At 45.4% G+C, this 25,733-nt stretch overlaps 1 protein-coding gene across 5 annotated transcripts in view; it reads left to right on the top strand.

The window, feature by feature from the left end:
- Positions 1-9,062, top strand: part of Dscaml1 (DS cell adhesion molecule like 1) — a 329,506-nt gene extending 320,444 nt beyond the window's left edge. For all 5 annotated transcript variants that reach the window (XM_013076639.3, XM_013076640.3, XM_087212423.1 and 2 more), the window contains 7 exons: positions 910-1,065; positions 3,454-3,484; positions 3,683-3,801; positions 4,086-4,238; positions 4,934-5,128; positions 5,821-6,132; positions 8,038-9,062. In XM_013076639.3, the coding sequence (XP_012932093.2) occupies positions 910-1,065; positions 3,454-3,484; positions 3,683-3,801; positions 4,086-4,238; positions 4,934-5,128; positions 5,821-6,132; positions 8,038-8,513 (1,442 nt within the window). In that variant the 3' untranslated portion in view covers positions 8,514-9,062. The remainder of the gene's footprint in view (positions 1-909; positions 1,066-3,453; positions 3,485-3,682; positions 3,802-4,085; positions 4,239-4,933; positions 5,129-5,820; positions 6,133-8,037) is intronic.
- Positions 9,063-25,733: the final 16,671 nt, after the last annotated feature.

The following is a 25,733-nucleotide window of genomic DNA, read 5'->3' as shown; positions in this document are numbered from 1 at the left end:
ACTCCAGGGAAACCAGTATTCAGACTCCACGTGTGGCTCCAATCTAACTTCAAGGAAGTCGGAAATGTAGACAAGAACATGGATTAATATTTGAAGAGCACCTAACTGGTGTCTACCACACAGGGATACCTTACATACACACACACACACACACACACACACACACACACACACACACACGCAGGTCCATTAAAGCAACATAGATGGCTGAATTATTAGGGCCCCACTGTCACAAGGTAAACCAACTCTGCATGTATGTTAAGGAAACAATAAAAGCAGTGTCAAGAAATGGGCCCAGTAATGAAGGTTTCATGAAGGAGATGATCTTAAGCAGAGCTTGGAAAATATGCAAGGATCAGGGCTTACAGAGAGTTATGTTGGCAGGAGAGCTCATCATCTCCTCCCCACTGGCCCTAAAGTTAGCAGACTTGCCCAGAAGAGGAGGGAGCAGGGACAGAATGCAGGAGTAGTTTTACTCCCCATCTGAGGAAGAGAGCAGAGTCCCACTGCCCTGACTGCTCCCTACTGCTCTTCTCCCCTTCTTACCCCCAGCCCCATTCCTAGCTGGATGTGGGAATTTAAGCCCATCAATTCACCCTCTCCAATTAAATAATGAACCCCAACAGGCAGGAAACATGACTCTGAGAGATTTCAGGATAACTTTAAAACAGTACCAGGAAGAGGTTAACATTGTACAATATAACAACTACACAACTAAACTGCCCGTGCTGTCCTAACTGAACAAGCATTTGGGGGAGCAGAGGGAAGGGTCAGGCTCTCTGTGCCAGGAGGTGGAGCTCAGAGACCAGAGTCAGCAAGAAAAATCAAAGGGTTTCTCCACCCATGGGACTCCTTACATAGTACTTTGCTCCTAAGGGACATCTGATTCCCTTCTTTACTCCCATTCAGGCACCATCCCGCCTATCAAGTCTGCTCAAGGGGAAGGAGATGATGTGAAGAAGCTGTTCACCATCGGCTGCCCGGTCATCCTGGCCACGCTAGGGGTGGCACTGCTCTTCATCATACGCAAGAAGAGGAAGGAGAAGAGGCTGAAGCGGCTCCGAGGTGGGAACATTTCCCCTGGGCTTTGCAGGAAAGAGTACTGACTCTCAGCCACTCTGGCCACTCACTCTTCAGTGGCTCATGGCATCATCCAGGGAAGAGAGTGCCAGAGTCCTTTCAAAGGAAGAGCTGCCGTTCTAATCTCCTGAAGCCTGCTTAGTTGTTTTTTTCTCTGTGCCCCCCAAGACTCTGTGCCTCCATCAACCAGAACTGACATTGGTAAATACACATCTCTAGGACCTATTCAGTTCTTAATGGGCAGTTTCTCTGCCACATCAAATGTTAAATGCTTTGAATATCATCCCCTTTTCTAACATGTAACACATCTCAATTTTCCCAGGACCTAATACAGTATCTGACACATACTAGTTGCTTCAAAAATGTTTGTTCGCTCGTTTGGAAAACATTTATTGTGTCTGCTGCATCACAGATATTGCCAGACATTACAGATATAAAAATGAATGAAGAAGGGACAGGCCATGCCTTTAGAGTTCACAGTCTAATGTGAGAAGCCAGGGGAAATAGTAGCACAGAGTGAAAATTATTAATGCTCCCTAAGGTGGGCGGATGAATGGATGGTTGGATCACTGAATGGATAGGTCATTAGATGCTTAGATAGGAGTGGATGGATGGATGGATGGATGGATGATGGATAAAACCCTGGATGTATAAATGGCTGGGTGGTTAGGTGATTGGATGCATGGATGGATATTTTGATGGGTAATATGGATAGTTGGGAAAAGAGTAATTGGAATAGTGGGATAATTGGATGAATTTTAAAGTAATGGGTGGTTAGATGATGCTACAGATAGTTGGATGGAAGACTTGACATATAAAGAGGATAGTTAGATGGATGTTGGATGTATGGTTGGAGGGATGGGCAGACAGTTAGATGGTTGGATGATGATTAAATTGTTGGATGGCTGAATGGTTTAATGGGTAGATGATGGATGAATGTTTAGTTTGATGGGGAGAAGAATGGGTGGATGGTTGGATGTATGGATGGATAGATAGATGGATAGGTGTTTGAATGGTTGAATGGGTTGGACGCATGCATGCACTTATCAAGATTTATCCTGATAGATCATTATCAGATATCAGAGTTCTAATTGACTAAGTAGGCTCTTTGATTCTTCCAATATCAAAATCTGAGAATCCGGATCATATTCAAGGCCCTCTGAGACTCCCAAATCTGTTCATGCACCTTTTGGAATCAGGAGCCCTACACTACAAGAAGGTGAAGCCTCCTGCTTGATACAAGAGTTTAGTCATCTAAACTCATTCTCCACTCTCTCCCCAAGAGATAACTGAGGGTAGATCCTTCTATGATGCCTATTTCCAGCCTGTTATGGTCTCCTGTTTAATTAAAGTCAGTTCACAAAGCAATGGAGCACTTACTCCACCCCCTGTCCTTTGGGAAAGGCCTCTTTATTAGATAAAAATCTGAGGAAAGAAAAATGGACCTGAGCCTAACCCTGAATCAGCAACAGTGAAACTTTACCAAGATTTGGGCTGTTTTGTACATTCTTACACTTCTCTCTCTGCTTCTTTTTTTTTTCTTAAATTCTTTTATTGGTACATTTTAGGTATACAATACATTTACATTTATTATTGGGTGCTTGTACCTGTACATGACGCATCTTGGTTCTTATTTTTTCCCCATTACCTGTGCGCCCGTCACCCCCTCCACCCTTCCCTATTTACATAGACTTTGTTTCCATTTTTTCCTTTTCTCATAATTTTTCCTTTCCCTTCTTTCCTTTCCTCTACCCCTCCCACTTCCCCTACCCCTTTGGACCTTTTCTTCCTATTTCAAATTATCAATTATTCATTTTAATCATTTTAATCCTTATTTACACTTTCAGTTTCTCACACTAGAGAAACTATTCAGTATTTACACATGTGTGTCCTATTTATTTCACTTAAGAGTATTGCCTCAATATGCATCCATTTAGCTATAAATGTCTCTAGTTTCTCATTATTTATGGCTGAGTAGTACTCCATTTTATAAAAAACCCACATCTTTATCCAGTTTCCAGTTGATGGGCCCTTGGGCTGTTTCCAAGCTTTAGCTATTACAAACTCTGAAGCTATAAACATGGGTGCACATATATCACTGTGGTATGATTCTTTTAATTCTTTTGGGGAGATACCTAGCATCTCCCTCTTCTTCTTAAGAGACCACTCCCATTTTAGAGAGTTCTCCCACCTCTTTCCCCGCCTCTTCCAACTGTCATCCCACTCAAACTCCATTTTTTTTTTTTTTTTTTGGTACCAGGTATCAAACTCAGGTCCTTGTGCTTGCAAGGCAGGCAGCAGAACCACTGAGGTACATCCCCAGCCCCTCAAACTCCATTCTTATCCATTCCTCTCTCTTTACTGTTTTTGCAGATGCAAAGAGTTTGGCAGAAATGTTGATAAGGTGGGTATCACATAGCTGCTTCTTCTCTCATCCCCTCACCCTTCTCCCCTGCAGGGGATACAGGAGCCCCCCTCTGTGTCCCTCTCCTGTTCTACTCCCAGAATAGGAAACAGGCTTCTAAGATCTCATTGTCCTGCAAAGCCCTCTCCCCTAATCCTTTATGGCTGCTGAGCCACCCACCTCCTCTCCTTCCAATAGCAAGAACAACCGAAGCTTTGACACCCCTGTCAAAGGGCCACCCCAGGGCCCCCGGCTACACATTGACATCCCCAGGGTCCAGCTGCTCATCGAGGACAAGGAAGGCATCAAGCAGATTGGTGAGTGACAAGTTCACAAGCTCTCTGTCCCAATCTAGGTGTGCCTCCCCAGGCCACAGCCCACAGAGGGTATCCACCAGCCATCATGCAGTGTCTCAGGCCCAGCAGCCGCTCCCCCATAACTCAGCAGCCCTGGCAGCTTCTCTCAGGAGCTGTTTCCTCTCCATCCAATGGAGAGAATCACTGGCCTTTTGGTGACTCAGCATTGGATAAAGGTAAAGAGAAATTTAGGGAGTAAAGAAACGTTTGGTGAGAATGCCTCATGATTTCCCTTCTTCCTCTAGGAGACGACAAGGCCACCATCCCTGTGACAGATGCTGAGTTCAGCCAAGCTGTCAACCCACAGAGCTTCTGTACTGGTGTCTCTCTGCATCATCCCGCCCTCATCCAGAGCACAGGACCCCTCATTGATATGTCTGACATCCGGCCAGGAACCAGTATGCATTATCCCTGGGGAGACAGCCCCCTCCTCACACAAGGGGTCTTGGGCACACCACGGGGCAGAGGTGATGAAAGGAAAAGAAAAGGGGGAGGAGGGGGGAGAGCAAAATGGAAGCATAGAAGAGCACTGAGATTAAGAGTCTGATTACAGATTGACTAGCTACGACCTTGGGCATATTACTAACCTTATCTCTCTGTGCCTCGGTTTCCATGCCTAGAAATTTTGAGCAAGGTTTGGATATCATTGGTCTTCAGGGGCCTTCTGTCTAGAACACTGTGACTCTAGACACAAGGATGGACTATATCAAAGACCTTCAGGCAGTGGTGGTGAACCCACGGCACACGTGCCACAGCGGCCTATTTGTTATCATTGAAAGCTCTAAAAGGTTCGCCATCATTGTTTTAAGGAGTGGTCAGGAGGCAGCAAGAGAGGGCATCACATTCTTCCCTAGGTGGAAGGAAAAGATGGGATGGGTGGGGAGGACAACGACCCTGTCCACAGCCTCCACATCTGGACTCTGTTGCTCTCCTCCTCTGGGGGATCTATGTGGTCAGGAGCAGCAGCATCCTCGCATTCCCAAGGGTGGTTCTGTGGCTGCTTCTGCTCCCACCCTCACTCCTCTCTACCTTTTGCACTACATGCCAGCTGCCCATGCCCAAGTGCATTCATCTCTTGCTTTCCTCTGTGCAGATCCAGTGTCCAGGAAGAATGTGAAGTCAGCCCACAGCACCCGGAACCGGTACTCAAGCCAATGGACCCTGACAAAGTGCCAGGCCTCCACACCTGCCCGCACCCTCACCTCCGACTGGCGCACCGTGGGCTCCCAGCATGGTGTCACTGTCACAGAGAGTGACAGCTACAGTGCCAGCCTGTCCCAGGACACAGGTGTGCCCAGGGCCCCGCCTGCGTCCTTCCCATCCTCCTCCAGTTCCCTAGCATTCGTCTCTAGCTTCCGGTTTTCCCAGCTGCTTCCCACCAACTTGTAACATCCAAGTCATTTTATTTCCAGCAGTCCACTGACACATGGTGTGGCTGGGACAAAAATAATTGCCCTCACTGAACTCTACTTAGTCAAAGATTTTATTTTGCTCTACCCAAAAACTATCAGAGAAAATGATGCACAGGATATTTGTTGGAGAAAACCCTGAGTGTTCCAGGGAGTGTTTGTTTATTGTCAAGAATTAAAAATGAGCTGGGTGGGCGGGGGATTTAGCTCAGTGGTTTTGCCGCCTGCTGTGCAAGCACAAGGACCTGAGTTTGATCCCCGGTACCAAAAAAAAAAAAATATATGAGCTGGGAGTGGTGGTGCATGCCTGTAGTCCCAGCACTTGGAAGGCTGAGGCAGGAGGATCATTGCCAGTTCGAAGCAAGCTTGGGCTACAATAGTGAGTTCAAGGTCAGCCTGAACTACATAGTGAGACCCTGTCACAAAAAAAAGAATGAAAAATGTTCTGCCCTTCGTTAGCCAATGAGCCCACTTAGGCCACCACTGCCACCCTCACAGAAGAGGAGGATTTCTCAGGCTGAACCCCCATGCTACTGCTCTCCCCTTAACTTCACACCTTCCTTGTCCCTAGACAAAGGACGGAACAGCATGGTGTCCACCGAGAGTGCCTCTTCCACCTACGAGGAGTTGGCCCGGGCCTATGAGCATGCCAAGCTGGAGGAACAGCTGCAGCACGCCAAGTTCGAGATCACTGAGTGCTTTATATCAGACAGTTCCTCTGACCAGATGACCACAGGCACCAACGAGAACGCCGACAGCATGACGTCCATGAGCACACCCTCAGAGCCTGGCATCTGCCGCTTTACCGCCTCTCCGCCCAAGCCCCAGGATGCTGACCGGGGCAAAAATGTGGCTGTGCCCATCCCTCACCGGGCCAATAAGAGTGAGTGTCCAGGCCACCTCTCTCACTGTGTCTCCTGTGAGCCCCAGCTAGATCTTGTCCTACCAGCACCTGGATCCCACCAGCCCCGCTTGGCTCCTTGGTAGTGCAGGGTCATACCACAAGCAAGGACTTGAGAGCACATCATCCAGAGCCCATATCCTCGCTCAGCTTCTTAATATCTCTCTGGCCTTAGGCAAGTCATTTCACCTCTATGACCTTAATTTTCCCTTAATTTATAAAAATGCAAATGATAGTGTCTACTTCGCATTGTCATGTTGAGCTTTAGAAATTGGATACATGACTGATCCTTGGATATGTCTTAGTCATTTTCTCCTTGCTAGAACAAAACACCAGATACCTACAACTTAAAGGAGGAGAAGCTTATTTTGACTCATGTTTCATTCCATAGTCGGCTGGCTCCAAGACAGGACAGCATGACAGAGGGGCATGGTGGAGCAGAGTTCTTCACAGCATGACAGACAGGAAGCAGAGAGAGAAGGGAGTAGCCAGGGAGAGGGATACACCCTTCTAGGCCATGCTCCCAGTAACTAGATGCCACCTCTTTTTTTTTTGTATCAGGGATCAAACTCGGGTCTTTATGCTTGCGCAGCAGGCAGTGAAACCATTGAGCTAAATCCCTGGCCCCCACCTCTTAATCAGTCAGCTATAAGCCCCATAATCCAATCACCTTCTAAAAGCCCCACCTACGAGTGCATGAGGCTTCGGGGAACATCTACATATTAACCTTAACAGAGGGTCTCATTAAGTAGTGGTCATTCCCTTCATCTGAAGCTGTACCGAGATGGAAAGGGATGCCCTTATGGGGTCAGCTGCCCAGTGGTCTCTGGTCTCAGTCCTGGTTGAAGTTAATTCAAACACAAAGGAGCAAGCTTGGTGCCTCAGCACACGGTGGCCATAACTTACAGCGTGATGGCAGGCCTAGGACCAGGGCAGCCATCAGCATACATGGGATTGAGGGTGCAGTGCAAAGCCTGGTCCGCCTGGCACTGGCCATGCTGAGGCAGGGCAGGAGGGCTCTGGGCCGTCTGGGAAAGAGCTAGAGTAAAGGAAAGTACAAGGGCCCAAGAGACTCATGGCCTTCGCCGCCTTGAGTTCTGCAGATTTCAGCAGATTATTTAGTCTCCCTGAACTCAGTGGAGGCAGGCCTGACCCAATCTGGGCAGGTGCTGTGTGGGTTAAATGAGATAGGTAAGGACAGGACCAGACTTGACCCCATTATAGAGGCACGTGTGTGGCCCAGGAGCTCACGGAGCAGAGGGAGTGGGTGTGGAGGCCCAGAAGCATGACATGTGGAGACAGCTTCAGAAAGGAGGAACATTCCACAGGAGAAGAGGGATAGGGTGGGGAGATGTAGCTGACTGAGCATCTGGAGACTGCCACGGGAAAGGGGAGGTCTTACCGGTGAGCCCTCAGGAGCACAGAGCCAGGCCCGCTGGGTGAGTGACAAGGAGCGATGTTCCTTTTCTCCGCAGGGTAAGGAAAAGGTGTTAGGGAGTTCTTGTCTTTAGCAGTGGTGCGCTCTCCACCACCAGAAGCAATATCGATTCATTGACCCACAACAATATCGATTTATTGAGCCACTACTGATGTGCAGGCCACTGTTTCAAAGCACTTTACATACTTCATCTCCTTTAAAAATCCTGTAGATGGGCCGGGGATTTAGCTCAGTGGTTCCACCACCTCCCTTGCAAGTGCAAGGTCCCAAGTTTGATCCTCAGTACCAAAAATAAATCAATAAAAATCCTGTAAAAAAATAAGACCATTCCCATTTCACAGATAAGGATACTAAGGCTTGGAGAGTTCAGGTACCTGGTTGGGGGTGGGGATGAATGACCAGGTTCCCAAGGCCTCTGTCCCTAACATCCTCTGCCTCTGTAATTCCAGGTGACTACTGCAATCTTCCCCTGTACCCCAAGTCGGAGGCCTTCTTCCGGAAAGCAGAAGGGCGTGAGCCCTGCCCTGTGGTCCCACCCCGAGAGGCCTCCATCAGGAACCTGGCTCGAACCTACCACCCCCAGGCTCGCCACCTGACCCTGGACCCTGCCAGCAAGCCCTTGGGCCTCCCACACCCAGGGCCCCCTGCTGCCGCTGCCACAGCCACCTTACCTCAGAGGACTCTGGCCATGCCAGCTCCCCCAGCTGGCACGGCTCCCCCAGCACCTGGCCCTACCCCTGCCGAGCCCCCTGCTCCTCCCAGCACTGCCCCTCCGGCCCCCAGCACCGAGCCTCCTCGGGTTGGCGGCCCACACACCAAAATGGGGGGTTCCAGGGACTCACTTCTCGAGATGAGCACATCGGGGGTAGGGCGGTCTCAGAAGCAGGGGGCCGGGGCCTACTCCAAATCCTACACCCTGGTCTAGGGGCACCGTGAGAAGAGCAGCCCCATGCTTGGACCTTCTGCTCCGCCAGCCCTCACACACCAACTTGGCTATTTCCTGCATTATTTATATTAAACCGACAGACAAAAAACAACCAACAACGAAAAGAAACCCTCCAAGTCATGAACACTTGTACATAGAACTCTTTTGTACAAATGAAACTATTTTCTTCTTCTCCATGAAGCCAGGGCACAAAGAACTTAACCATACAAGTCGAATCCCCCACCCCGCGAAATACGTGTGCAGAGATATATACATATATAGAGAGAACACACCGAAAAACTATATATCTATATATTTCTCACACCTTCTTTTAAGACAAGGCACAAAGACAGCAATTTTTCCCCTCCTACTCACCCCCCAAATCTAGGTGGTTTTGACAAAGACCAAACTCCCAACTCAGAGACACTGCATGCGATTTTACTGTTCCAAGAAAACCAGGAGTTGCTTCAATTTGCAGATGCTTATGTGTTAATACCTTTTTCTATGAAAAAAGACCCAGCGCCGTGTGCAATAAAGGTTATGTTTCTATGTGGTGGCTTTTTTCCCATCTGGCAAGGGCCAGTGGGGAGGGTAGAGAGACTTTTGTACCAGGCCCAGGCTTTGGCTCAGTACTTGAAACTTTGTAAAAGGCTTTCAGTTAGCTAAGGTGCATCCGCTGAGCGCCCTAAGGGGGACCAGCTCTGCAGCATTCAGCCAGCATAAACCCCTCTGAGCCACAGTCTCCTTATCTGTAAATTGAAAGAGGCTTGTAGCCCATGAAGTGAGGCCACTTTGGTGCACTGAGGACCCTTAGGGGAGGGGGAGTCTCCTGGGCTCTCACATCCAGAACAGCATGGGACAGCCAGGGGACATGGCTATGCAAAACCACTAGCAAACAGTTCTGTGCCTACAAATTAGGGATGGGACGGAGAGATTTTATGTCCCTTGGGGATCAGGCCAGGGGCAAGGCCAGAGAGAGAAGGAAAGAGGTTGCTGGAGGTTAGAAGGGTGGCAAAGGCTCAGCCAAAAAAATTTAGCCAGAAGGTGCACCAGGTATCTCACCAGTTTGGAGGAGTCAACAACTGGAGTGCCAGGTGGAAGGAAAGGCATCCACATGAAGAAGCAGGCAGGGCTGTGGATGCGCAGCATCACTACTTCAGGTGACAGGGCAGGGGGCATCACAGGGAGATGGCCTGGGAGATGGGCCTCCATGGACACAAAGGTTTGGAAAGACAGAGGAGGGGGAATGACCTTGGACAGGAGACTAGCAAAGACTCACAGACATGAAGTCTGTGGTTTAGAAGTCCCTCCCCTACCATGGGCAAGACTTTGGGTACAAAGGGGGCTCCTCAGTTGAGCACCCCAAATTGAGCCTGAGTTATGGATCAGGAATCTGGAAAGACAGTGAGTGTGGGACCTGTTCTCCCCTCCAGGTGACAAAAGAACCAGGAAGGAAGACACTAGACAGGAGCAGGAGGGAGGAATTTGTGCAGCATGAGGGCAGGTCACACTTGCTAGCATGATCCACAGTGATGCACGACCTTTAATAGAAGCACCTTATAAACAACAATCTGGTCCACAAACATTGTTTGAGCACCTAGCATATGCAGGATTCCACCCATGAATAACTGCATTACCAGGTAAGAGAGGTTGGCACCATGAGAGCAGAGGGGCAGAGATCTTGAACTCCATGCTGACTCCTAGGCTCATTGGAAAATGCTCACCTGAGCTCCCACACCCAGGACTCACCCAGAGAACCAGCTAATGGCATTCTGAGAACCAAGGCCCTCTGTTTCAGGTGCTAGCCCTGCTTCCAGCCCTTCTCTGAGAGGACAGGGAGCCTCCCAGTGCTGCAAGTGCCATCTGTAGGTCACCTCTGGAACTGCAAGCACAATGATCAAACTTGGGAGTTGTGCCTAGAATTTGAGGGATCCCCCAGCCACACCTGTGCACGGCGGACACTGGGGCAACAAGTAGGAATCAGAGTCAATTGCAGTCAGCACAAGGGAATGAAAAATTCCTTGGAAGCCAGGTGAGGAAGAAGATGAAGCCACCCCCCTAAAGGTTGCAAAGGAGGCACCATCGTGAAAATACATTTTGGAGCCCTATCCTCTGTGTCAGGTGCTGAGCAGAGCCCATTCTTAATATTGCCTCTTGTAACTTTATTGTAGATTTGGGAGAAGTGTATCACAATTTTCTGATTTCCTGGGGCTTTCAGGAGTTGTTAACTTATCTGAAGTTAGAGGAGCAAGGAGAGATAGAAATGAGACCTAAACTCATGCATGACTCATTCCTTGACTACCATATTACCCAGGTGTACCAGGTAAGAAACAAAAGGGATACAAATAGAAAAAGAGGAAGGCAAATTATCTCCATTTGCAGATGATATGATTCTATACCTAGAAAATCCTAGAGAGTCCACCAAAATTTTCTCAGAATTGATAAACTAATTTAGAAAAATATCAGGATAAAAAAACAAGATGCAAAAATCAATAGCTTTCCTATATATTAGTAGTGAACTTACTCAGAAAGAAATCAGGGAAACAGTCCCATTCATAATAGCCTCAGAAAATAAAATACCTAGAAATAAATCTAACCAAGAAAGTGAATGACCTCTACACTTAAAATTATGAAACACTAAAAAAGAAGTTGGAGAAGTCCCTAGAATATGGGAAGACATCCCATGTTCACGGATTGGGAGAAATAGTACTTTTAAAATGCCATACTACTAAAAGTGATCTACAGAGTCAATGGAACTTCCATCAAAATACCAAAGACATTCCTTGCAGAAGTAGAAAAAACAATCCTAAAAGTCATATGGAAGCACAAAAGATCCCAAATAGCAAAGCAATCCTAAACAAAAAGAACAATGCTGGAGGCATCACAATATACAATTTCAAAATATACTATAGAATTATTGTAATAAAAACTGCATGGTATTGGCATAAAGATACACACAGAGACCAACAGAATAGAATAGAGGACCCAGGGATGAATCCACACATTACAGCCATCTGATTTTCAAAAGTGCTAAAAACACACAATGGAGAAAATAGTCTCTTCCACAAAAGGTCCTGGGAAAACTGGACAGTCATCTGTAGAAGACTGAAATTAGATTACTATCTCTCACCCTGTATAAAAATCAACTCAAAATGGATTAAAGACCTTAATATAAAATTAATATAAATATGAAAGTCTGAAACTTCTACAGAAAAATACAGGAGAAACATTTCAAGATATTGGTATGGCAAATGATTTTCTGATCAGGACTCCACTAGCTCAGAAAACAATAGCAAGAGTGGACAAGTAGGATTACATTAAATTAAAAAGCTTCTGTACAGCACAGGAAACAATGAACAGAATGAAGAGGCAGTCTATAAAATGGGAGAAAATCTTTGCTTCCTATTCATTTGAAAGAGTATTAATATCCAGAATACATAAAGAATTCAAAAATTGAATACTAAAAGAATAAGTAATCCAATAAACAAATGGCCAAATGAGCCAAACAGCTCTCAAAAGAAGGAGTACAAATGACCAATCATTATATGAAAAGAATGCCCAACATCTTCAGTCATCAGGGAAATGAAAATCGAAACTACATTGAGATTGTACCTCATCCTAGTCATAATGACTATTACCAAGAAAACAAAAAATAAATGCTGGCAAGGTTATCCCTAAAAACTGTTAGTGGAAATGTAAATTAGCACAGCCATTATGGAAATCAGTATGGAGCTTCCTCAAGAAACTAAGAATAGAACTACCATTTGATCCAGTTATACCATTCTTGAGTATACACCCAAACAAATCAAAATCAACATGCTATAGAGGTCCCTACATACCCATGTTTTTGAAGCACAATTTCCAATGGCCAAGTTATAGAATCAACATATATCCCATCAGTGGATGAATAAAGAAAATGTGGTATGTATATAAAATGGAGTATTATTCAGTTACAGAGAAGAATGAAATTATGCTGTTCGCAGAAAAATGGATGGAACTAGAGATCATCATCATGTTAAGCAAAATAAGCCAGTCACAGAAAGACAAGTGTCATATGTTTTCTCTCATATAGGGAATGTAAAAAAAAAAAAAAGACATAAAAATGGAAGAGGGGCCAGGTATTGTGGTGCACTCCTATAATCCCAGCACTTGGGAGGCAGAGGCAGGAGGATCACTGCAAGTTCAAGGCCAGCCTAGGATACATAGTGAGTTCAAGTCTAGTTTGAGCTACATGGTGAGACCCTGTCTCAAAAAAACAAAACAAAACAAGAAAATGGAAGAGGGAATTATTTGGGAAGAGGAAGGGGACCACAAAAACAAGGAGAGGGATAAGAGAGGATAACAGGAAGGGTAGATGCGATCAAAGTATATTATATGCATGAATGACAGTGTCACAAAGAAACCATTATACCATTTGCTTAGTATGCATTAATAATCATATATATATATATATATATATATATATATATATATAGCTTTTAAACACAAGGTCTGGAAATTCAGTCTTATGAAAAATCCAGTAGTTTTATTTGCTAATAATCCTTGAACCTTGAAACCTTGATATGTTCTTCAGGTAATCCAGAAGCTCACCTTTGAACCATGCCCAGAAGTTCCTCATTGGAGCCTCCAGTGGGGGTCTAAAAATAACTTTCACTGATTGGTGTATTCCAGGCCAATCAGTGTCCTAGCCTATGTTTTTGGGTGAGATAAAGGTCAGGGGGCTAGGGGCACATAGTGAATACATGTAATAATTTCACAAGAGCTAGATTCCTCACGTACATTGTGTACCATCAGTATGTAGTAAGTTCACAACCATCAGCCACCCAGGTCGTACCCTAATTCCCTGCCTACACCCCTCTAACTGTCCCTACATCATCATTCATAATCAGCTCGTCACCACCAAACTCTTCATCTGGAGCCATCACCTTAAACATCTGCTTGCTCATTCTAGGTAACAGAGACATGGCAATCCCCAACTTGAAACTATACTACAAAGCTACTGTGATAAAAACAGCATGGTATTGGCAAAGAAACAGACCTGTGGACCAGTGGAACAGATTAGAAGATGCAGAAACAACTCCAGACACAGTCGGCCCCCTCATCTTTGACAAAGGAGCCAAACACCCTCACTGGAGGAAAGATAGTCTCTTTAATAAATGGTGCTGGGCACAAAAATCAATAGCTTTCCTCTACACGAATGACAGACTCACTGAGAGAGAAATAGGGCAAATAATTCCTTTCACAATAGCATCCAAAAAACTGAAATACCTAGGAATCATCCTAATGAAAGAAATCAAAGACCTCTTCTCTGAAAACTGTGGCACTCTGAAAAGAGAGATTGAAGATGATATCAGAAAATGGACAGACATCCCCTGCTCCTGGGTAGGAAGGATTTATATAGTGAAAATGGCCATACTTCCAAAACTGCTATATAGATTTAATGCAATTCCAATTGAGATCCCACCAGCATACTTCATAGACCTCGAGAAAATAATCCAAAAATTCATTTGGAATAAGAAGAGACCCAGAATAGCAAAAGCAATTCTAGGTAACAGAGACATGGCAGGGGGATCACAATCCCCAACCTGCAACTATACTACAAAGCTACTGTGATAAAAACAGCATGGTACTGGCAAAGAAACAGGCTTGAGGACCAGTGGAACAGATTAGAAGATGCAGAAACAACGCCAGACACACTCAGCCATCTCATCTTCGACAAAGGAGCCAAACACCATCACTGGAGGAAAGATAGCCTCTTTAATAAATGGTGATGGAAAAATTGGGCTTCAACTTGCCAAAGATTAAAACTAGACCTGTATCTCTCACCATGCACTAAACTAAAATCAAAATGGATTAAAGATCTAAATATTAAAATAGAAACTCTGAACCAGTTGGAACAGAGGTTAGGTAGAACCCTTGAAGACATCGGTGTAGGAAAAGATTTTATGAACAAAACCTCAGTTGCCCTGAACTAGCTCAAACAATCAACAAATGGGATCTCTTCTTATTAAAAAGTTTCTGCACAGCAAGAGAAACCACCAGCAGTGTGAAGAGACAACCCACAATGTGGGAAAAAATCTTCACCTGCTCTTCCTCACACAAAGGTCTACTATCTCGAATCTATAAAGAACTTAAAAAGATCAGACCTCCCAAATTTAAAGACCCAATCCAAAAATGGGCATCTGAAATGAACAGACATTTCTCAGACAAAGAAGTAGAAACAGCAAATAAATACATGAAAAAATGTTCAACGTCACTGGTCATTCGAGAGATGCAAATGAAAACAGCACTGAGATTCCACTTCACTCCAGAAAGAATGGCTGCTATCATGAAATCAACCAATAACAAATGCTGGCGGGGCTGTGGGGAAAGGGGAACCCTGCTCCACTGCTGGTGGGAGTGTAGACTGGTGCAAGCACTGTGGAAATCAGTATGGAGATACCTCAAAGAACTAGGACTGGAAATCCCATTTGACCCCGCTATTCCACTGCTGGGGATCTTCCCCAAAGAATTAAAAGAATCATACCACAGTGATATATGTGCACCCATGTTCATAGCAGCGCAGTTTGTAATAGCTAAAACTTGGAAACAGCCCAAATGCCCATCAACTGGAGACTGGATAAAGAAAATGTGGGTTTTTTATAAAATGGAGTACTACTCAGCCATAAAAAATGAGAAATTAGAGACATTTATAGCTAAGTGGATGCACATTGAGGCAATAGTCTTAAGTGAAATAAATAGGACACAGAAGTGTAAATACCGAATAGTTTCTCTGGTGTGAGAAACTGAAAGTGTAAATAAGGACTAAATGTATAATAGGTCATGTGAAACAGGAAGAAAAGGGGCAAAGGGGAAGGAAGTGGGAGGGCTAGAGGAAAGGATAGAAGGGAATGGGATTAATATGAGAAAATGGAAAAATAGGAACAAAATTTTTGTAAATAGGGAGGGCTGGAGGGGTTGAAGGGAGGGCTGGGCAAGGGTGAAAAACAAGAACCAAGAGAGACTATGTAAAGGTGCAAATTTCCAATGATGAATGTCATTATATTGTATACCTAAAATGTAGCAATTATTAGAATGAATAATTAATTGATAATGTAAAATAGGAATAAAAGGTCCAAAGGGGTAGGGGTAGTGGGAGGCACAGGGGAAAGAAAAGAAGGGAAAGGAAAAAATGATGAGAAATGGAAAAAATGGAAATAAAGTCTTTGTAAATAGGGAAGGGTGGAGGGCGTGAAGGGAAGGCTAGGAATGAGGAAAAAATAAGAACCAAGATGCATTATATAAAGGTACAATTCCCAATGAGAAATGTAATTGTGCTGTATACCTACAATGTACCAATAAAAGAATTTAATACAAAAAAAATAATAAATGGTGCTGGAGAAATTGGGTTTCCACTTGCCAAAGACTAAAACTAGACTTATATCTATCACCATGCACTAAACTAAAATCAAAATGGATTAAAGATCTAAATATTAAAACAGAAATGCTGAACCGGCTGGAACAGAGGTGAGGTAGAACTCTTGAAGACATTGGGGTAGGGAAAGACTTTATGAACAAAACCTCAGTTGCCTGTGAACTAGCACAAACAATCAACAAGTGGGATCTCTTTTTACCAAAAAACTCCTGCACAGCAAGAGAAACCACCAGCAGTGTGAAGAGACAACCCACAATGTGGGAAAAAATTTTCACCAGCAGTCCCTTAGACAAAGGTTTACTATTTCGAATCTATAAAGAACTTTAAAAAATCAGACCTCCCAAATTTAAAGACCCAATCCGAAAATCAGCATCTGAAATGAACAGACATTTCTCAGACAAAGAAGTAGAAATGGCAAATAAACATGAAAAAATGTTCAACATCACTGGTCATTCGAGAGATGCAAATGAAAACAAGGCTGAGATTCCACCTCACTCCAAAAAGAATGGCTGCTATCATGAAAGCAACCAATAACAAATGCTGGTGGGGCTGTGAGGAAAGAGGAACCCTGCTCCACTGCTGGTGGGAGTGTAGACCATTTGACCCAGCTACTCCCCTGCTGGGTAATTTCCCCAAAGAATTAAAAGAATCATACCACAGTGATATATGTGCATCCATGTTCACAGCAGCACAGTTTATAATAGCTAAAATTTGGAAACAGCCCAAATGCCCATCAACTAGAGACTGGATAAAGAAAATGTGAGGTTTTTATTAAAATGGAGTACTACTCAGCCATAAAGAATGAGAAATTAGACACATTTATTGCTAAATGGATGCAGATTGAGGTGATACTCTTAAGTGAAATAAATAGGACACATGTAAATACCAAATAGTTTCTCTGGTGTGAGAAACTGAAAGTGTAAATAAGGACTAAAAGGTATAATAGATAATGTGAAATAGGAAGAAAAGGGGCAAAGGGGAAGGGGAAGTGGGAGGAGTAGGGGAAAGGAAAGAAGGGAATGGAATTAATATGAGAAAATGAAAAAATGGAAACAAAGTCTTTGTAAATAGAGAGGGATGGAGGGGTTGAAGGGAGGGCAGGGGAAGGGGGAAGAAAATAAGAACCAAGAGAGTATGTAAAGGTGCATATCTCCAATAATGAATGTCATTATATTGTACACTTAAAATGTACCAATAAAAGGATATACAAAAAAAATCTGCTTGCTCCTTTCCAGGTCTTTAGTTTCTCCACCACAGATAATGCCACTTTGAGAGCCTTGATCCTCAACGTGTGGTCCACAGGCCATAGCACCGGCATCACTAGAAGCCTGTAAGAAGTGTAAAATTCCAGACCTCACCCCAGCCTCACTGACTCAGAAGCTGCATTTTAGCAACATCTCCAGGGGACCCACATGCACATTAAAGCTTTGTCCTCTCCATCTGCCAGCAACCATAACTAGACTATGACTGAGTCTGAAGCTTAGCTGTATAGTCACATTCGTCTGAAGGGCTTATTTAAAAATACAGAAGCCCAGATCTCACCAATCCTAGCTGAATCGGAACTTCTCAGCATGCACTTGTATTTTTACCATGGTAAAAGATACATACCAGAAATTTTTTTCAGTACTGGGGATTGAACCTAGGGCCTTTGCACTAAGCTAATTTCCAGCCCTTTTCTTACTTTTTATTCTGAGCCAGAGTTTCAGTGAGTCATTGACTTTCCCAGGTTGGGCTTGGACTTTTGATCCTCCAGCCTCAGTCTCCCAGAGTACTGGATTACAGGCATCACCACCATGCCTAGCTCATTTTAACTATTTTTAGATGTAAAACTCACCAGCATTAAGTACACTCACCTTATTGTGCAACAATAACCACTATCCATTTCCAAAACCTTTTCATCATCCCAAACAGAACATTTTACCCCCATAACTCAGTACTACCACCCCATAACTCTACCACCAACACCCCCACCTCCTCCCCTCCAGCCTCTGGAAATCCCTCTTACTTTCTGTCTCCATGAATTTGCCTAAATACCTTATATGACTGTAGCCACACAGTATTTGTCCTTGTGTACCTGGCTTGTTTTACTTAGCATGTCTTCAATCTTCACCCATGTTGTAGCTTATATCAAATTTCTGTTTAAGAAATTTGTTTTAAGAAATGAATAATATCTCACTGCATGTATTTTCCACATTTTGCTTATCCATTCATCAGTTAATGGATATTTGGTTTGTTCCCATCTTTTGCCTTTTATGACTAATGCTGCTGTGAGCATGAGTATATAAGTATCTGTTTGAGTCTGTTTTCAATTCTTTGGAGTTTATACCCTGACGTACATTTTTATTTTCTGGTACCAGGGATCAAACTCAGGACCTTGCACTTGCAAGGCAGGTACAGTGCCACTGAGCTAAATCCTCAGCCTGCCTGACATACATTTGCTGAATTACACGACAATTTTGTTTAACTTTTTGAGCAACTTCCAAACTACGTTCTATCACACATCTGTATTTTTAACAAGCAAGATGATATCCAAGTATTAGTTCATTCACTGAATACCCCAGAGCACTTCTGATGGCCTGGCACTGAGCTAGGCACCAGACATGCAAAGACCCTTTGGCTCGTTGCTGTGGATACAAATTGGCAGAGGCCTAAGGAGGGAAGCCTGGGGCTAAGGAAAACATCAGGGATGGGTAGCTGTTGGATAATGCCTCATGCTTATACTCCACAGTACACAGTTATTGCTGGGAAGTGGCTGCTCTGCCCACCACTATAGTTTCTGGACAAGGTCACGAGACTGTGCATGGGCCAGTGAAATTTGGCAGAAGTAGTACATGCTACTCTCGGGCCTGGCTCATAAACATCTTCCTAGCCACTCTCTGCTCTCTCCTCCTAGATGAATGTCGATGCCCAAGGTGAGCTTGGAAGCCACTTGTTGGAGATGGCAGAGCTTCTGTCAACTGGGTTCCTGAATATCTGTTCAGAGCACAGGACTTTCTACTGCACCAATGCCAATTAGACTTTATGTGTGCAAGAAATAAACTTTTAACATGTTAAGTCACTGATATTTGGGAGTTTATAATAGTTGGCATTGTTTTAACTTACACAGAAGATAAAGGGGAACTTGGCTATCCATGGAAATCCTCCCTTGATATTCCAGGTTGAAGCATCTTCCCCGATTCCACCTCTCCTTCCCCTACAAATTGGATTCCAGTGCGGATGAAAGGCTGGGGAACAGCCACTGGTGGGCTCAGAGAGGGAGAAGGTGCCTGCTGTCTGTAGGAGAGAAGGGTGAGAGGGACAGGCTGGGTTCGGCCCTGAGTCAGGTTCCTTCTTTCTTCCCAGAATCCACATCTCTCAGGCAGTGGCAGCAATACTCTCAGGCAGAAGAGGGAGCAGCTGCCAGCTGTATGTTACTTTGGAGGTAATCCATGCTGTCTTTAGTGAAACATGTGGCCCACAAGCCAGGCCTGAGCCACCAACCAGGCACACACTAAAGAGCCCAGGAGCAGACCAAGGCTGCACAACACAGCAGAACTCACAAGCTGCCGACCTGTGGACCCACAGTCCCTCCCTCGCTCCCTCCTGTAGGTGTTTAGACTGCATATAACTCTGTCCCATCCCCTGACTCCAACCCACCCTCTTCCCCATGCCTCAGGCCTTGGAACCCTCCAAAGAGATAGAGACTAGAGGAGAGCGTGGTCCCTGAGTGAATGGGGGATAGAGGGACAGCAAGGGGATTGCTACTGCCCACTTGACCACAGAACCCCGGGCTTTGTCGTGGGAGATAGACGCTGCAGGGCACTAGACAGCAGGAGCCTAAGTGAAAGGGCCCAGGGCAGCAGGCAGGGAATTGCAGACGGCCTCACAGTAGAGGAAAGCCTATTGTTCATGGAGGCCTACTGTGCACTTCACAGCCTTCTAGGCACCAGGGGCTGAGGCAAGGGGAACAGGCATGATCCACCCTCGGAAGAAGATACCAGGCTCTCTCTGAATGGCCACTTGTCTAAAGCGCAGAAGGTCTAAATGGTAAGTCACAGAGGTTCCAGTCTATGTGACCCAGGCCCCAGCATGCAGTAGCCTCCTTTCTCCCTCCCCAGGACGAGGCTCCTGAGAGAGGGGAGACCCAGGCACTGTCCCCACCCACCCCCCTTCAAACTACAGCCCAGTGGGTTCTGTTGTGGCCACAGGGCCTGCTTTCTGCACTAGGAAATGGGGCTGAAGAGACAAGAACTGTTTCTGTTTTCTGTGTGAGTTCAGGGTAGTAAGAAGACTCCCCAAGAAGTAGCTCAGAGTTACCTACAGCACAATGAGCAGCTACTTTATGTGGCGGTGAGCACCCTGTCCTTGAAGCATTCAAGCACAAGATGGCTAACAACTTGCATTCCCACAGCACTCAGCAGTTTATCAAGCACTTCCTCCAGGGTACCTGATACAGGTCATTTCACAAACCCGCTCAGTATGACGGGTTTTCAGCTTCATTGTACAAATGAGGAAACAAGGTCCTGCAGAGAAGACTCCCAAAGCTGCCCCACTAATAAATAGCAGCCAGAAATTGAACCCAGGTCTTTTAAAGGCACAAAATAGATACTCAGAGTCAGACTTGCATCCCTGGCTCACACAGTAGGTAAGAAAAAGTCTTCTCTCCATTTCCTGCCTTTGCTCCTCCCAACCCTAGGCCCCAGCAGTAGCCCCACAGGGAGACTGGTCACTAGAGTGGTTAAGCCTATATACTCAAATGACCTGGCCACGAAGGGGAACAGGATCCCCGGGCAGACTTCCTCCCCGAGCTGGGTCAGACCTGTGCTTCCTGGAGCTTGGCAGCCCCGCCCACCCATGCTGCACACCCACAGACAGAAGACTCTCCCCACATAGAAGGGTGCTGCAGGGAGGGCTAATGCTGAGCTGACTTAATGACCCCAGTAGCACTCTCCCTTCCAGGAGCAATCACCCCAATGATCCAGATCTAGTCCTTCTGTCCGACTAGAGGGCAGGGTTCAGAGGAAACAACTGACATGGAATGAATGAAAGTGATGTGGTTCTTTCAAGAACAAAAAAAGGAGTAAGGAAAGGAACCAGCTGGCCTGGCCCTACCAAGAAAGATGGGTGGTGATCCCTTCTCCTAGGCCATCTTGTCCTCAGCCTTGCCGCCAATCAAACTGTGGCCAGTGGTCCATCCCAGAGCTATGTGTGAGAGCCTGCTTTATTTCTCACCAACTCAGGTGCCAGCATCTCCACAGCATCCCTGCAACCTATCACCCTGGATTCCAGCTCAAGAACCCCTGGGTCACCGGCCATGTAATCCCAGCACTTAGGAGGCTGAGGTAGAACTTCGAGGCCAGCCTGGGCTACATAGTGAGTTCAAGGCCAGCCTGAGCTACATAGAAAGACCCTGTCTCAAAAAAAAATAAATAAAAATAGAGAGAGCCGGGGATTTACCTCAGTGGTTCCACCACCTGCCTCGCAAGCACAAGGTCCTGAGTTCAATCCCCAGTACCAAAAAAAAACCCCAAAAGTAAAAAATTGAGAGACAGAATTGCCAGAGTTCTCCCAACATCCCACTAGCCTCAAGGACCCCTGGAAGAAAGAGGAGCCATCAGGCATTCCAGGAAGAGGGTCCTCCCAGAAAAACCATGTGGGGCTCCAAAAGAGGGAGGAGGATCCAAGGTTTGCCCGCCTGGACCGCCAGGGCCTCCTATACTCTCCTGGAAGAGATGCCAGTAGGTCTCCTAAAGCACTGACAACATCAGAGTGAAGAGCTTGATGCAGACAGTGTAAGGTGAAACCAAAGACAACAGCTGGGTTTCCACCCAGCAACAGACTTCCCAACCTGCGAAGGAGTTAAGTGCTATACTGTGTCCGACCTGTTCTGAAAAGTACTCTTTGTAGAATGTAGCCATTTCCTCTCCTTCCACGTGATAAAAGTTGGCAGATTCTAAATTATAAAGACTCACACTTACAAATGTCTGCCACCTCCCCAGCTCTACCCTGATGTGGGGCAGGTTTAGGACAGCAGGGCACCGGCACCTTCAAGAATGGCAGCAACAGGCCGAGGATTTAGCTCAGTGGTTCCGGCTCCTGCCTCAAAAGTGCAAGGACCCGAGTTTGATCGGCAGTACCAAAAAAAAAAAAAAAAAAAAAAAGAATGACAGCAACATGCCTCACATGAGATAAGGCTCAATTTCAATGGATTCACTAACTAGAAGCGAGGTCACTGCCACCATGTGAGGTGACCTTTGTGAGCCATGAGCTTCTGGGAATGAAAAACTAAGAGTGCATCCTTATGTTTTCAAATTAAGGTGAATGGAGAAGGATGGGCCTGTCTTCCTTCTGTTGGGGTTGCTCATCATGACACACAGTGTTTCATCATCTTCACTCAGTATTCTGTGTGATATACCTTCTAGTCAGGGAAAATTCCCTGGAGGAGGCAGGCAGGGGCCACTGGTGAGACTCAAGAGAAAAGCAAAAAAGGAACTTTCTAATTCACCAAGACACAGTGATGGCAGGCCTTCCATTTTTCAACCATCACCTCTGGCCCAAAGAAGTCTGCAAGTGAGACTAGTAGTGCTTTCTCCACACCCCTGTCCATTCGTGCCCACTGTGAATCTCCAGCATTCCTCTCAACAAGGCCAACTCCACACTCTAGGCAGGCTCCTCTGAAGCACAAATCTGAGGCATCCACCTGCTTCATCCGTGGGCTATGGATTCAGTTTGACCATGGAAGGCTTGAGACCAGAAAAGTAACAGAATGTGTAGGTGTTAAAACCAAAAGCAAACTGGTGTATCCTAAGGCTAGGGTTATTTCCCCATACACTATGTTATGGCTTGTATCTAGATGTTCCCCCCAAAGCCACATGCATTTATAGGTGGGGAGTTTCGAAGGCAGTTGAGTTAGAGTGTGTGAATGTGGATTAAGAGTGTGATAAAGAAGGTAGGCCTGCTGCTTGCTACTTGCTGCCTTATGCCTGCCATGCCATGAATGGTTTCTCCTGTGCCAAGCCCCCTGCCATGCTGCCGTGCCTTGGAGCCAGCCAACTATGGACTGAAACCTCTACAAACTCTGAGTCGAAATAAACCGTTCCTTCTTTAACCTGTGGGTGTCAAGCACTTTGTCTCAGCAACAAGAAAAGTAACCAAGACACCCCATATAGCTATGTTTTGTGAAAGTGTTTGCGAGGGGATGGTGGCGGTCTATCATCATTCCCAACATTAGTCCCTTAACAGTCAGGGTTGGGGATACAGTTCCATGGCAGAGCACTTGCCTAGCATGCGTGAGGCCATAGGCTCCAGCACCAGCACTACTGCCACACACAGGCACACAGGCACTGTACAAGAACAGTCAGTGAACATCTCACAACAGAAATACAGAATTTTGGGAAATCATCTGATACTGTGTTAGGAATGACCCACACCCCAACAGTAAAAGGGAAGAACAAAGGTGTTCTTTTCTTGTATCTGCATAAAATCTCCAGAAGTTACTGGTGATATTTGTCACCTTCAAGGAGAAGCACCAGATGGCTCATGGACAGAGTGACTTTTATACCATTTGAACATGTGAACATATGGCCTATTCAAAATAAATACCCTTTACAAAGAAAGCTTTTCCTCAGGCTGTCCAGTCAGGCCTCTTGGGCTCGACTCACCTCTGCCACACACTGACTATGCAACTTGGGGCAACTCACAATCTTGCCAGGTTGTTGCCTCTACTGTTAGGTCAAATGGACTTAATAAATGATCTGTATTGGCTGCAGCTACAAACAGCATGTTTGTGCCCCCACCCCAATTCATATGCCAAAGCCCAGATTCCAATGTGACAGTATTATTAGGTCACGTAGATGGCCCTCATGAAATGGGACTAGTGCCCATATAAGGGCCTAAAAGGGACTCAGGGGGTAGCTCAGTTGTAGAGGGTTTGCTCAGTATGCCTGAGGCCCTGGGTTCAATCCCCACCAGCACCACCACCAAAAAAAAACCCAAAAAACCAAAAATAATAGTAACAGGTCAAAAAGATCACAGTTTTACCCTTCCCACCAAGTAAGGGTACAGCTAGAAGGTACTATTTATGAACCAGAAAGCAGGCCCTCACCAGATACCAAATTTGCCAGCACTCTGTTCTTTGACTTCCAGCCTCCAGACATGCGAAATAAATTTCTGCTTTTTAAAAGCTACCCAGTTTATATTATCTGGGGAGGGTAGTGCTGGGGATGGAACCCAGGGCCTCACACATACTAAGCACATGCTGTCCCACTGGGCCACATTCCCTGCCCCCATGATGTTTAATAGCAGCCCACATAGAGTAAGTCAGCCCTTTTCAGTTGCAGAAATCTATGATTTTAGTTTCCTGGCTAAATTCTAAACTCCATGAGGAAGGATGGGACAATTTTGGAGTCTTTTGAAAAACTTCCTTTGTAAACTTTGGCTCACGAAGCCTATCAACAGATGACTGGATAAAGAAGATGTGGGGTTTTTTTTACACACTGCAGTACTATTCTGCCATAAAGAAGGATAAGCTTCAGACATTTATAGCTAAATGGATGGACCTTGAGACCATACTCTTAAGTGAAATAAATCGGACACACATATTTAAATACCAAATTGTTTCTCTGGTATGAGAAACCGAAAGTGGAAATAAGGACTGAAATGTATAATGGATGTTGGGAAATGGGAAGAAAGCGTTCATGGGAAGGGGAACAAGGGAGGAGGGAGGAGGGAGGGAAGGAGGAAGTAAGGAAGAGACGAGAAAAAGTGAAAATAAAAGGAAAAAATGGAAACAAAAGTTTCTGTACATAGGGAGGGGAGGGGGCTTGAGGGGAGAAATAGGATAAAATAAAATTTATTTTTAAAAAAAACAAACTTTTGTCTCAGGAAGATTTTGCTCCCCCAGCTAGAAGCCACTCCCTGCCTGGAACCCAGATCTTCGGACTAAGCTGCCCAGGACTGAGCTGTGAGGCAGGAGGAAGATGAAAGATGTCAACACGGGACCAAGAGCAACAGAACTCGGCTTTCAGAGACATGGGTCTGGAGTCAATTCCTGGGCTCTTAGCTGTGTGACCTTGAGCTACTGTGATTTAACTTCTCTGAGACTAAATTTCCTCATTTATAAAATGAGAATACCAACTTCATACAAGCAAGAACGCATGCAAAAGCTGACCATGGTGGTGCACACCTATAATCCCAGCCCTGTAGAAGCTGAGGCAGGAAGATCGCTGTGAGTTTGAGGCGAGCCTGGGCTACATAGTGAGTTCAAGGCCAGCCTGAACTGCACAGGGAGACCCTGGCTCAAACACTCACACACACACACATACACACACACACACAGCACCTGGCCCACAAAGGCTTTCAACAAATGTTATATTCCTTCTTTCCTAGAAAGTGGCATGGATACTGGGCTGAGTTCTTTTGTAGGTTTTGTCTTTGTGTTGATTTTTGTATGTAAATCCATGAAACACGGCCACCTCAGTTGGTTATCTTAGCAATTCTGTTGCTACAAATTCAAGACTACAAGTTTCTATAGGCTGCTCACACTACTGGGGGGGGGGGGCACCTAAGTGGATGAGGGTGCTCTGGGGTAGCAGGGACAGAGGTGGGATTCTATACTTTACTTGGGCCCCAAACACTTAACAGTCTCTGACCCTTGATTTCCCCTCATCCATAAGAATGGAGCAGAAAATATCTAAATCAGTATCTACATTGTTGTGATTAAATCAGATACTCAGGAAAGTGTTCTGTGAATATTAATTTTCCCTTCCTCCCTTCTTCTCAGGACAAAGGAGGCGAAAGCCTCCAAAGAGGAGACATATCCACATGAC

This window comes from Heterocephalus glaber, unplaced genomic scaffold, assembly GCF_053883595.1.
Source record: "Heterocephalus glaber isolate CG9 unplaced genomic scaffold, H.glaber_assembly_v1.0 deba00001429, whole genome shotgun sequence".
NCBI classification, from domain to species: Eukaryota; Metazoa; Chordata; class Mammalia; order Rodentia; family Bathyergidae; genus Heterocephalus; species Heterocephalus glaber.
The sequence above is the reverse complement of the archived record's forward strand: the minus strand, read 5'-3'. Positions and strand labels throughout refer to the sequence as shown.